Source organism: Phaseolus vulgaris, chromosome 1 (assembly GCF_051622355.1).
Source record: "Phaseolus vulgaris cultivar YP4 chromosome 1, ASM5162235v1, whole genome shotgun sequence".
NCBI lineage: Eukaryota > Viridiplantae > Streptophyta > Magnoliopsida > Fabales > Fabaceae > Phaseolus > Phaseolus vulgaris.
Window position 1 is genome coordinate 7,237,605 of NC_143498.1, and position 13,456 is coordinate 7,251,060.

The window sequence follows — 13,456 nt, forward strand, 5'->3', positions numbered from 1 at the left end:
GAACTAGTGTTGTTACTAAATACATATGTAACAATTATTTTGTTGATAAGATTATTTTAAATTTGATTAATATTTGCTTAATTAAGTTTGCATCTGTATGAGAAATGAAGGATAATAATCTTAAAAAACTAAACAAAAATTTTATGGTAAATAAACTTGGAAGTCAACTTGCATCCTCACACTTTTTAATTATCTTTCGTATTTTCTTGTTGGATCGTCATAATTATTAATGTTAATTCTTATTAATTACAAATAAATTTTAATATTAATTTTACTAGATTTGCTATTGAATCCATTGAGATGACTTGAGGTCATCTAATCTTATCTATATTCTATTCACTTTGACATTATATAGGATTATTTTGTTAAACAGTTTACGCTGAAATCTTTTTAATTAGACTATTAAATAACATATATGATTCAACTATTTCTACAAGGAAACAAAGTTTTCATGTGTTACAGAAAAATAACCAATGTATGAAGAAATGATGTTTTCATTATCCATGAAAGTTGGCTTATTTGGGATTTAGAGTGTGATAATCTGCTTAACAAATGAACATGTCTAAAAATTGCTGAATTTTTTTTAGGAAACGCCTAAATTAAATTAAATATATGTAGTCCAATCAAAAACAAAAACTAAAAAAAAAAAAGAATTTATGTGATTATTCTCTTATTCACAAATTTTATTTGAATGACAAATATTTTTGAGAATTTAATATTACCATAATAAATATGATATTTATTTGATAATTTATAAAAGTCTACATTGTGGCTTTTAGAGAATATTTTATTTGTTAATGTTCTTATTGTTGTTTGATAGTTTTATTGAAAATATCAAATATCAAATATCAAATTTAAAATTAAATTTTAAATATTGTATATTCATGTTAATTATATATAAAATAATGAAAAGTTTTAATATTTGTTTCTAATATATTCTAACCATCAATGATATATTTCAGGTTTTTAATTAAAATTTTAAAACTTTATTTTTAGAATTATATGTTTAGTGGGTTTTTTAATATCATTCACATAATTTGTTCTATAATAGTAATTTTAAATATTTAATATGATAATTAACTACGATCTGGAGAGTTCTATGTCGTTTTGATATTTTTTTACAATAATATTTTGTATATATGAGGTCATTTGTCTTGTTATTGAGATTGATGTTCAATACAAATAATTCTAGCTTAAATATATGAAAAGAATGTGAGAGTATAATGACATGCTAATTAAAAAATAATTAAAATAATTAATCTATAAAATAACTTTCTTAAAGAATGATGTAATTTTGATTTTTTTATATTATAAATATTATAAGTAAGTTTAACATGTTGTTAGTTAAATGAACATTTTCTTCCGAATTTAAATTGAGGAGATTATTTACTTGAACAAAGTTGAAAGTAGAAAGAAATAGAAGAGACGATGTTGTTTGATCCACAATTGATATCAAACCCAAATCTCAGAATGATAAAATCACTATTCTCGTATAAGGATTTCACGCAACAAGTCCTAGGTACTCTCATCAATTTTCTGTCTTCTGGTACTTTTCATCGCAAAATCATTATCGACTCTCATTTATCAAAACCATTTAATTTAAACATTTTGGTGTATTAAAGGTTATCAAACTCAAAAATTTAAGTAGACTCTCATGCAGTCTGAGTAGACTGTCGTGGAGTAGACTGTTGTGGAGTCTGAGTAGACTCTCGTGGAGTCTGAGTAGACTCTTGTGAAGTCATAATAGACTCTCGTGGAGTTCGAGTAACTCATGGAAGCTCCGTGGACTCGACTCATAAACTCTTCACATGATTTTTTTTTAATAAATAATTACATTTAGTCCTTAATAAGAATTATATAACTTTAAAGTACCTCAAATAAAGAAGTTCATATAAATATTACAAGAGTTAAATTGTTTAAGTTATAGAAATTAAATAATTAGAAATGAACAAATGTCAAGTTTCTATGTCCAATCCTCTAATGATATTCTCTCCTCCATCATCTCCATCTTCATCACAATCCACTGTGATATCAAAAGTTATATTTTCAAGATCAAATGCATCTAAGTGAACATTTTGATGAACACAAAGTTGAGAGTCTTTCCTAGTTCCAACAAGTCCTTCATAGTTCAACAAGATGATGCTTGAATATAAATATTTCTCCATTCACCCTCTTTAAACAATAATTACATTTCAATTTTTTTATCATTTGCATTAGTATCTATTTATGCTTCCTAAAACATTCCTACTTCTATTAAAAATAGAAGATATAGAAGATGTACTTGGATTGACCTCATTTGAATTTGATAAACTACCATACATTTCTTAAAAAATATAATGCTTCAAATTCAATTTCTACCAAAATAAAATAAAATTTGCAGCAAGTTTTCTCAATTAAAAATAAAATAAAATCTGCACCTCAATTAAATAAAAAAAATCCAATTTAGAACCCATCTTTTATGCAGCCCAATAAAAAAACAGAACCCTAATTCCCTAAATCACACCACATAACAATGGAACCCTAATTCCACACCACCTATCTCTAACCTTATACGGTGAACGGCACCTCCGGCACCACCGTCGACCTGCAACCCTCGACCGCCGCAATCGCCGCACGAACGTACGAACCGCCACCACTCTGCGACCTAATCGCCACTACCGCTCGACCGCTCCGCCCGATCGCCACCACCTCCGCGCACTCCACAGAAGACGCAAAGTGAAACCAAAACGAAAACGAAACGCGAAACCCTAAAGGTCAGTTTATTTCATTTAATTATATTTATGTATATTTATGTTTTAATCATTTGTGTGAAAACTGAGAAGGTTAGTATGAAACACTATTTGTTAACAGTTTATCACAAATTGAAATTCGAAGATATCATTGTTAATGTGAAAGATTTCTTTTCGAATTGCTTTGTGTTGTAATTTTTTACTCAGTTTTTGTGGATTTAGAGTGAATCGTACAATGGGTTGGAAAGCAGCTCAAAAGCTCATTAGGCACTGGAAATTTCTTAGAGGGGATAATGTAAGCCAAGCCATATATATATTGTTGCTTTTTATTTTGAAATAATCATAATTATTATTGTAGAGTCATTCATTTATTCATTTGTAACAGGTTATGATAATAAGGGGCAAAGATAAGGGTGAGACTGGGACTATTAAGCGTGTCATTCGCTCTCAGAATCGTGTCATTGTTGAGGGTAAAAATCTGGTGAGGGATGAACAAACCACTCACCATAACAATTTGGGTATTCCTAGTTCAATTTTTGATGAAGTGTCTGCATTTTCAATTCCATTGCCGATGTTTCTTGCTTTGGAATCTTTATTAATTGTCTAATTGAGATTTCGACACGTGATTGTGTAAATTTGCTTGACTGATTTCTCTTTCTAATGCCGATTGACTTTCTCTTTGCAGGTGAAGAAGCATATTAAGCAAGGGCAAGGTCATGAAGGGGGTATCTTTGCAGTTGAAGCCCCAATCCATGCCTCCAACGTGCAAGTTCTTGACCCAGTCACAGGGTATGTACATTTGTTAAAGAGCATAACATGTGAGTTCATCTTCTGAGTTTTAGGATAATATAATTGAATTAACAAAGTTTTACTTTTGCAGGAAGCCTTGCAAGGTTGGAGTTAAATATCTTGAAGATGGTACTAAAGTCAGAGTATCCAGAGGAATAGGAACATCTGAGTCTATAATCCCTCGTCCCGAGATCTTAAAGATAAGAACTACCCCAAGACCTACTGTCCGTAAGTATCCCAAAGGCCAATACATTTTTCTTGTCTGAGTTGTTAATAAACATGGCAAGAACTAAGAGAGAATTGACTGAAAGTGAGAAACTGGCTATGCAGAATGTGTACAACAAGCTAATAGAATGGCTTATGTGGACCAGAGAAAGAGAGAGACAATAATAACAAAACGAGAGAACAATATTATAGCAGTTTTTATATGGAAACATACCTTAATTTCTCAAAATAGTCCAATCCAAACATATATTACTTATTAAACTAAGAAACCTTTGGTGATAATAGTTGATGTTTCTCTTTCAATTCTCTTGATGTACGTACCTCTACTATTTTTTGCTACAATTCTGTTAGGATGCTGGCACATGAGATTATCCATAAGCCTGTTATTATACTTGGCCTTGAAGGAGAGCTTCCTTGCAATTTAGAGACATTCTTTAAACTTGCCCTCTTTTGTTGAAATCCGTAATTATGTTAGTAGTAGTTGAGAGTAGAAGTGTCTTAGAGAAAAATGCTTTAGAGAGTGAGCTCTCTGCAGATCTGTTTTTATATGTTAAGTCTGAGCATAAATATAAAAAGACTGACCGAAAACTTACACCTAGTACCCTATATGATTGACAACCACAGCCAAAACAGCTTTTACAAAATAACCTCGAAGACAATAGAAAGCCTTTTTTTTTTCTAACAACAGTAAGCACTAGAACATAAAAGAAAGCCTTTAGGAAAGGGTGTTGGTTGGGCGGATGGTAGTCATAAATATTCTTGATTCATAAACTGCCTTCCATTTCCTTAAAATCTTGCTTCTTTGGTGTGTCCTTTTGTTAGTTGATCTCTGCTCCTTCATATTGACCCACTGACATGCCTTTATGTGCAGAAGAGTATGTAAATGCCACTTTGGTATGGTCTAGCACTGTAATTTATTGACAGTAATTTTTATTGATGGATTAAGTCTTCTGTAATATTTGAGTCAGAAGCTAGGTTCAAGGTAGTATAGTAAGTGGCATGAACTCATTCTCCTGGTCATCCTCCATTGCTATGTTGTTAACCTCGTGTTGTTAGAAGCTGCTTACTCCAGTTGTTGTAAATGTGCAAAATTTGTACGGATGTATGGAATTGGAATTCAGTGTGAAACCTATTCAATTTTCAGTCATTTCAAAGATACATTTTAACACATTTTTCTTAAACCCAAAATGTCATTTTGTTATTTATTTTTGGCAGTTGGTCCTAAAGATACTCCAATGGATCTTGTGCTGGAGAAGACTTACGATGCTAAAACAGGAAGGGGAATGCCTGAGCTTTAAGGATATTATGTACCTTTGTTCAATTTAGTGAGTTGCTATCCACGATGAACAAGACATGGGAAGAGTTTGTCACATGTTTTGTTTACAGTGATTTTGTGGATTTGCTTTCAAAATTTTCTTGTTTAGCTTATGATTTACCAATAGCTAAAAACAATTAATAATTATTTTTATCTTTTTCTATTCAATGGATATTAGCTCTTTTAAGGATGGTTACATAACTTTCACTCCACAATTGTTAAGTGAGTGAAACAAAGAATATCTATTATGTACCACTTGGTTAACATTGACTTTTTTCTCTTGTGTAGTGTGAATGACATGAACTAACTTTGAAAAGGAACACAATTACATAAAACATGACGATTAGCCTTCTTTTTGTCACCCATGATTTACTCTAGAAAAAACCAAATGAATCAGTGTCATAATGGTAAGAAATGTACATGATTAAACAGTTGCTTTTTTGTTCCATTATAATGAAGTCATGCATGCTAAACTAAACCAAAATTAATTAAACTTTTTACAATAACTAAAATTATAATAGAAAATCTGCTGAATCTCGAAATACTCTTTAAAATGCTCTATTTCAAAAATAAATAAATATAATTTATACTGAGATTATAACACATTCTCATTCGTATTTTTATAAATATAAATATTCTCATGGAACAAAATTTATTATAAAATCTATTAAAATTAAAATTTTAAAAAAAATTCGTGGATTTTAATTTTGATTTCTGGAACATGCTCTAATTCTTATAATTTAAAACAGATTCTAACCAAAGATAAAGAATACTTTGAGAAGATTGAACTAGAGAAAGACTTTATAAAAATGTATATTCTATGAAATATTACTTATATTTCAATAACTTATCTATATGAAGTATTATTGATATTTCTGTAATTTTTTTTATAAGAAACATGGTTGATATTTGGAATATTATTTCAAAAGTCATATTCTACATTAATTGAAACTGAACATAGTTAATATAAAAATGTATTGAGTTATAATTAAAAAATAATAATTGATTTATTTTTATTACTTGAAGAAATGAAATTGTTTTGTTGAGATACAATTCCCTGCAGAAATATATATTAATTTTGGGGAATTTTCGTAATTGAAAAAAATTCATTAATTATGATTTTGTTGTGTTTTTAAATAATAATGTATAAATATAGTTCAAATGCTTCAACTCAATTGTTTTGAAATTCGAAACCCTAAATTCCCGACACCCACAACCCAGTTGGTTCACTCACCGTAACATCCTTCGAAGGTATCTTCTCTCTCTACAACTTTGATCTTCCCACGAACTTAGAATCTCATGCTTAAGCATTCTTCTTCAATTTTTTTTTTCTAGTTCACTTCTGTTATGTAGTTTTTTTTTAATTCACCTTTTTTTTTAATCTCTGCGAATGCTATATAGGGATTTGTTTATCTGTTTACAAAACTGAACATTTCACCCCCTTCTTTCTTATCGATTTAAGATTTATATTTAGAGAAATTATAGAGAGAAATGCATTTAAATCTCAGTGCTTTGAAAAAAAAAATCTTGGCTTCTCAAGTCTCTGTTTTGATCATATATTGCAATCTGCTGTTGGACTAGTAAATTCTATGTCTGAAATAAAATTCATTCATTTCTAGATACTTTATCAATCATTTTTTGTGTATGATACAACTATATACATTCGTTTGCAACTCTTCAGATTCATTACTTATATTCTGTCTATCTTGTCTTGTGATCTTTTGCCTATTACAATAATCTGGCTAGTTGAACTGTAGGTCAAAATGTATGGAAATTGTCAATATTTGGGATATAAAAATTATAATCTGGTTGGTTGGACTAATATGTCAAAATGAATGGACATTGTCAATATTTGGGATATAAAAATTATGATCTGGGTTTGATTCTTACTTCTATACTCATAACAAATACATGAATAATATGTTGATCTCCCTGTTTAAAGGCACTGTTAGCTGATTCAATGTTTTTATATGAGCTTGTTTTTATAGTTTACCATGCATGACTTCATTTTAATGGAACAAAAGAGTATCTGGTTAATCATGGTGTACATTTCTATCAATTGTGACACTGATCCATTTGGCTTTTTCTAGAGTAAAGAATGGGTGACAAGAAGAAGAAGGCTCAGATGTTTGTAAAACTAGTTTCTGCTGCTGGCACTGGATTCTTCTATGTTAAGAGGAAGCCAAGGCAATTTACTGAAAAGCTTGAGTTTCGAAAATTTGATCCTAGGGTTAATCGTCATGTACTCTTTACAGAGGCTAAGATGAAGTGATTGGGTACCTTTTGTGGCTTCATTTCCCTTGTAACTGGACCAGTCTGATACTTCTCTGTGAAACGATTCTCTTATCTGGTTTTAATTTTGAATCATGTCAATCTTTTCACTGTCTCTGTATATTTTCTGAGTTTTTACCTGTTTCTGCTGTGAATGTGTAATTATTATTCGATAGCTAAAAAAATTGGAATTCCAGAAAACCAATATCTATATTTTGAATGACATCACCCGAATAAATTGATGATATGTCTAAAGGTCAATTATACATTAACCACTACTCTAAGCAAATCAAAGTGCCAGCTTAGATTACATGTATCTTTAACGTTCGGTAGCATTCGATTCCAGGTTGTGAATTGTTCTGAAGGTTTGCTTGAACAAAATGACTGGAAACATTCAAACATTGAATATATTGACTTCTGCTCGGGCCCGTTAGTTTCAGTCAGATAATCTGTTGTGGAACAAGTTAGTGTTCCATGATGTTCAAAAAGATAATAACAGGCTCTCGTGTTCCTTAAGTTTAGTCTAATCCAGGAATTATCATTTTGCTGTGCATGCTAAAATTACAAAGATATTTTCCTTTGTTAGCTCGTTTTCAAGACATTCAATTTGCAACAAAATAAATAAAGTGTATATTTTGGATTTTCTTTGGAGACTTTGATTTTCAAACAAATTCTCCCTGTTTTGTTTAGATTGTTGATCTGTGAAATTCTAATTTTGATTGGAGAACAATATCTTTTATAATTTTATAAAATATCTAACAATTATACTCATGAATGGATTAAAGTATTGCTGTTAGCCTTTATCCATTCCACATAATAGGTTTTCTGCTCATTGAGGAGCTCTGTTTCCAACATAGTAGTGTGTATGCGTTTGAGAGTTCACCAAAGTTGCAAGAATGTCATCAAGAATTATTGCAATTATCTATACAAGTGTTTTGTTTTAATGATACGATGAGAACCACGAATGCACATGATATTACAAACTGCACACATATACTGTAAACCCCAAAATTAAGCCAACATTCATGGATCATGAAAACATCATTTCCTTTTGTGTTAGTGGGGTTGTTTTTCTGGTACAAATGAAAACTTTGCTTCCCTTAGAAATCGTTGAATTCCATGCACCTTTTCATTTCCTTCAATGTCATGAGATTTGTCCCCAAAACTAGCACATTTATAAAACCCCATATATGTGTGTATATATATGTATATAACATCATTATCATATTACCAAACTTAGTATACTACACATTATATTTATTAAAATGGCATCAGAAGTAAGTTACATCTGCAAAAGAACTGTGGTGAGCACCAAGGCAGTGGAACCAGGAAAGTACTTCCCCTTATCAGCTTTGGATCGCTACATGGAGAACAATCACATTAGGCTGGTGTGTTATTACCAGAGTTCAAGAGAAGTAGTGGAGCTTGGAGAAATGAGCAAGAAGTTGAGAGAGAGTTTGTCAGAAATGCTGACTGATTTCCCCATGGTGAGTGGAAGGTTGACAAGAGATGAGAGAGGGCATTGGAAGATAAAGTGCAATGATGCTGGGGTGAGAGTGGTGGAGGCCAAAGCCAAAGGGAGTGTTGAAGGATGGCTAGCAAATCTTGATAGGGAAAAGGAACTCCAACTTGTGCATTGGGAGGAGATGTTCCACAAGCCTTATTATTGGTCCACCTTTTATGTTCAGGTTAGGTTTTTAATTTCAAAGAGTGAATCCTGTTTTGGTCTTTTAAACCTTAAAATTTCATTTTAACATCTTATATATAATTGTTTATGTTAAAAATTAGATCAATTTGACTTTTTGGTCTTAAATTTCAGCTGACTGAATTTGAAGAAGGTGGATTAGCAATTGGCCTAAGCTGTGCTCATCTCTTGGCAGATTCCACTTCTGCAATCTCATTCATGAAAGCATGGGCTGATATTTCAAAGGGCAACAAAATACTCACTCCTCCACTGTTCCACCCTTTACCTCTTACAAGAGAACCAAACACAAACCCCAATCATCATCCCCACATGGAGTTAATTCACCACTACAAATCTTTAATTCAAAAACCCATTTCTTTGAAGGAATCAAGGTACACTACCATTTCCATGGGCTTCTCAGCCCACATGGTCCAGGCCTGCATGTCCACGGCCCAACTCAACGGCCCAATAACACCCTTCGCAGCCCTAGCAGCCTTGTTTTGGATCTCTCTGAGCAAAGTCAAGGGCTTCAGAAATGGGCTTGTTGACATGTCCATATGCTTGGACATGAGAAAAGTCTTGGGCCTAGATACTGGGTTCTTTGGAAACTGCATGGTGTATAATAAGGTCCATGAAGTAGAAGGGGGCAATCACAAATTGAATTTTCCAGAAGCTGTTAGGGCAATAAGTGATGTTGTGGCTAAAATGGACTATGAGGGTGTCATGGATTTGATTGAGTGGCTAGAAAATGATGATGTGAATTCACCACCTACCATGATGAATGGTCATGATCTTGTTTGTGCTAGCTTGGAGGGTGTGGACCCTTACTTGACTGTGTTTCAAGATGGGTTCAAACCCATTCATGTTTCTTGTTATGTAGAGCCAGTTTTGGGAGAAGGACAAGTTTTGATACTCCCTGGCCCACCTGGGGAGGGTCCCTTAAGCAGAGTGGCCATGGTGACCATAAGAGAAGAAGAAGCAATTAAACTTTGTGAAGATGAACTTATCTCACAATTCTCTCCCACTACCCTAATGAAATGTTAATCAACAACTTTAATTATGTTTATGTCAATAATGAGAGTTATGATGAATTTTAGGTTATTTGTTTATTTAGTTTCTAGATTTTTTTATTTATTTAGAGTACAAAAGACTAATAATAATAGTAATTTGATTTTATAAAATTAATATTTTCATCACTGATTTATTTATACTTTTTGTTGTAAGAAGGATCAAATTGTTTTTCTTGCAAATTTCAATTTTAGTCTACAAGTTTTGGTAAAATAGCCTCTAATATTATAATGAACACTTTTGGTCCTCAAAATAGTTTAAACAACAGTTAATAAAAGGAAGCATAAACTAGTATAAATAACATTTGAGAATTAAAAGTTATGCATTTTAAAATTATAAGATTGGAAATGAACAAAATTTCAGAGAGACCAAAACTAAATTTAAAAGTTTTGGTAGAGATAAAAACATATTTTTAAAAAGTAATTAGCAATACATTAAAAAAGTAAAATAATAATTATTTAAAAAAGTGTTAATGTTAAATGATTGAACACTGGTTTACAATATTTTAATTTAGTGATTGTGATTTGACATTTGGTAACTAGTGAATACCTTGGTTGGTACCACTCCATTATCATCACCTACTACATATGTCATTGCATCTATTTTCAAAATTCACCATCCAATTTTCTCCAATTTTCTTTTCATACATCTCCTCTTACAAATTATTTCATATTATGTCTTTTCTTCTTCTTACCATATATGGGGAAATAACATTGATGCTGTAGAAAACCAACAACATTGACTAAATATAAAACTTCATCTTTTCTACATGAATTGTGTAGAAAAAAAATTCATCTTACAGAAGTTAAATGCATAACCAATATACATTAAATATAAAATAATTTTACCTTATCAAGTTAACTGCTTGACTTTTAAAAATTATATATATATATATATACATTTTTTTTAGAATTTCTAAAACGGGGTTTACTTACATACACTATTAGAACTTTTGTCTATTTTGTGAATATATTTTTCAAAATTTTTAATAAAAATCCGTAAAAATGATTTCTTACTAATTTCATGAGATTTGTAAAATTCCATATTTGTAAAACGAATATAAAAAATATAAGAGTCGAATATGTAAATTTATACACATTTTTTTTACATATATAATTTTTTAAAGGGTTAAATTAAATAGGTTTTTCGTTTGTCATGAAATTTTTCATCCTTAGTCTAATTTTATACCTCTTGAATATTTATAATAAGAAATTTATGAAATGGGATTATATTAGGATGTTAAAATTAATGATAAATTCCAATAATTTTTTTATTATTAGTATTAAGAAGATCTAAAATTTAGATTAAAAGAAAAAAATAAATTTTGTATTATGGTACATGAATAAAAAATATATTTAATCTTTAAAATAATAACTCTAATAGCAAATTTAATTTATCAATGATTATTTAATAAATCTCATGAAGAGACAATAGATAAAGACCAAGCCAAACTCATACAACCTAAGACAAAATGTGTAGCTTGAAAATATGTCAATTTAATTACTACACATTGAGTATCAAGACTACTCAAGTTATTGGGATTGAAGGAAGAATAAAAAAGAAAAAACAAGTGAAAAAGAATATATTGACGCAATAAAATAAATTTGGTTGTATACTAATATATTTATTAAATAATTTTTATGAATAATTTATTGTGAAAAATAATTTTTTGAAAATTAAATTGAAGTTAAAATAATTTTAAAATTAAAATAAAAAATATTATAAATTTATAATATATTAAAAAGTTTATATTTAAAATAATAATATATTAAAATAAATTATTTTAAATAATATTAAAATTTAAATTAACTAATTTTATTTATTTATTTATAAAATATAATTATTACTAAAAATTAATCATATTAAAAAGGTTTAGTCAGTTTATTGTATAATTAATGTATAAATATAGTTGATTATGTTGTACATTATTATATTATATTTATTAGATCATTAATTTATACAATTACACATGATTATAATCATGTGAAGGTTACACAATTAATCCATTCACATTGGTAATAGTTTTGTACTATAAATTTAGTTTTAATACTGAATAATTTTAGTATTAAAAATCATGTAGATTTTTCTTGATTTAATGATCTTCTTGCTACCATTAGTTTAGATATTTTTTCCCTAACATATACCAACCAACTCTTCAACTTTAAATTTGTTTAACTATTTTTTAGAATGTTTTTTTTTTCTATTTGGTTTGCATGAATTTTGCTTTGGTCCCATGCTTTTTTTATTATTTCCTTTTTCTTTTATATGTTTCTTTGTATTAAGACATATGACTGTTTAACTCTATCGTGCTAATTTAATTGGGATGTGATAATTGATAGTGATACCTATCATACAACTTTTTATTAAAAAAATAGTAATAACTTTTTTTTATATTTCTTTATAGTTTGAAATATTATTTTATTTTATTTTTTGTGTTTATTATTATTTTTTTGCATTTTTTTCCACAAATAATTATTTTCTTTACATGAATTAATCCTTTATCAATTCACAAGTTAGATCTGTGAAGCATTATAAACATTATGTAATATAAGATTCCTAACCTAAGTAATAGTGCACTAGTGCTACTCACTTTATTTGCTTTTACAATTTTTTTATTCTTTTGTTTTAATAGAGAGTGATTAATTCTTGCTTTTTCTCTTTTTGACTTTGATATTAATCAATTGGGATCAATAATTGTTGATACATTATATTCTTTTCCATGAGTTGAAAAGATGTATATAAAATATATGACTAAAATAATAATAAAAATTATTTGTACACTAATAATAAAGAATATTATGGTGGGTCTCTTCCTTCTTTCACACTTCGACTTTCACAGCTCCAAAGTTAACAATCGTGTTAGTGATGTTATTAGTGATGTCTCATCAATTAATAAATGAGAATTGGTGTATTTGAATATACTTTTATCAATATTTTTGAAAAATAAATTGCACTTCTCATAAACTATAAGATAGTTTATTAAAGTTTTTTTTTTCTATAAATATTTAACAAGGTGTATATAGATTATAAGAAAAATGTAACTATTCTAATTAAACTTCACTTTGTTAATCTTAAAATTCAGTTGAGGATAGGTTCATCAAACATATTGGCACATTTTTTAACAAGTTAAAGAGTCAAGTTTTTCTTCTTCTAATTTTTAAGGTAAATATATATAATTATATTCTACCTTTTCATAATTCTATTTCAAAATTTTGATTTCTCTAATTTTTTTAATGAAGTTTCGCTATTAACCAATGCGCTTATATCATAGAAGTTCATTAATTGTGATATAAATAAGTTATAATATTCACTTTAATATAAAATAAAGGAAAAAATATTTTCATTGTAACACTTCAAAAATTAACCCTTCTGAGG

The 13,456-nt window shown here is 29.2% G+C and overlaps 3 protein-coding genes across 5 annotated transcripts; all 3 read left to right on the forward strand.

Moving 5' to 3' along the window:
- The first annotated feature begins 2,455 nt into the window (after positions 1-2,455).
- On the forward strand, positions 2,456-5,328 carry LOC137813349 (uncharacterized). Of its 3 annotated transcripts, none has more exons than XM_068615530.2 (6): positions 2,456-2,753; positions 2,952-3,024; positions 3,115-3,210; positions 3,415-3,518; positions 3,610-3,746; positions 4,959-5,328. In XM_068615530.2, exons 2-6 carry the CDS (start codon positions 2,965-2,967, stop codon positions 5,039-5,041), a joined length of 480 nt encoding a protein of 159 aa, XP_068471631.1. In that variant the 5' UTR covers positions 2,456-2,753; positions 2,952-2,964; the 3' UTR covers positions 5,042-5,328. The 3 variants fall into 3 exon arrangements, with proteins under 3 accessions (XP_068471631.1, XP_090155567.1, XP_068471632.1); XM_090299441.1 differs by having other exon boundaries at positions 2,487-2,753; positions 3,115-3,247; XM_068615531.2 differs by having other exon boundaries at positions 2,500-2,753; positions 2,937-3,024.
- Positions 5,329-7,156: 1,828 nt separating this feature from the next.
- Positions 7,157-7,439, forward strand: LOC137813348 (uncharacterized). The gene has a single exon (XM_068615529.2). The coding sequence runs from the start codon at positions 7,157-7,159 to the stop codon at positions 7,328-7,330; it is 174 nt and encodes a 57-aa protein (XP_068471630.1). The 3' UTR covers positions 7,331-7,439.
- Positions 7,440-7,569: 130 nt separating this feature from the next.
- Positions 7,570-10,114, forward strand: LOC137813347 (HXXXD-type acyl-transferase family protein). Its single transcript, XM_068615528.1, has 2 exons — positions 7,570-9,017; positions 9,149-10,114. The coding sequence occupies exons 1-2, from the start codon at positions 8,595-8,597 to the stop codon at positions 10,055-10,057; spliced, it is 1,332 nt and encodes a 443-aa protein (XP_068471629.1). The 5' UTR covers positions 7,570-8,594; the 3' UTR covers positions 10,058-10,114.
- The last annotated feature ends 3,342 nt before the right edge of the window (positions 10,115-13,456 follow it).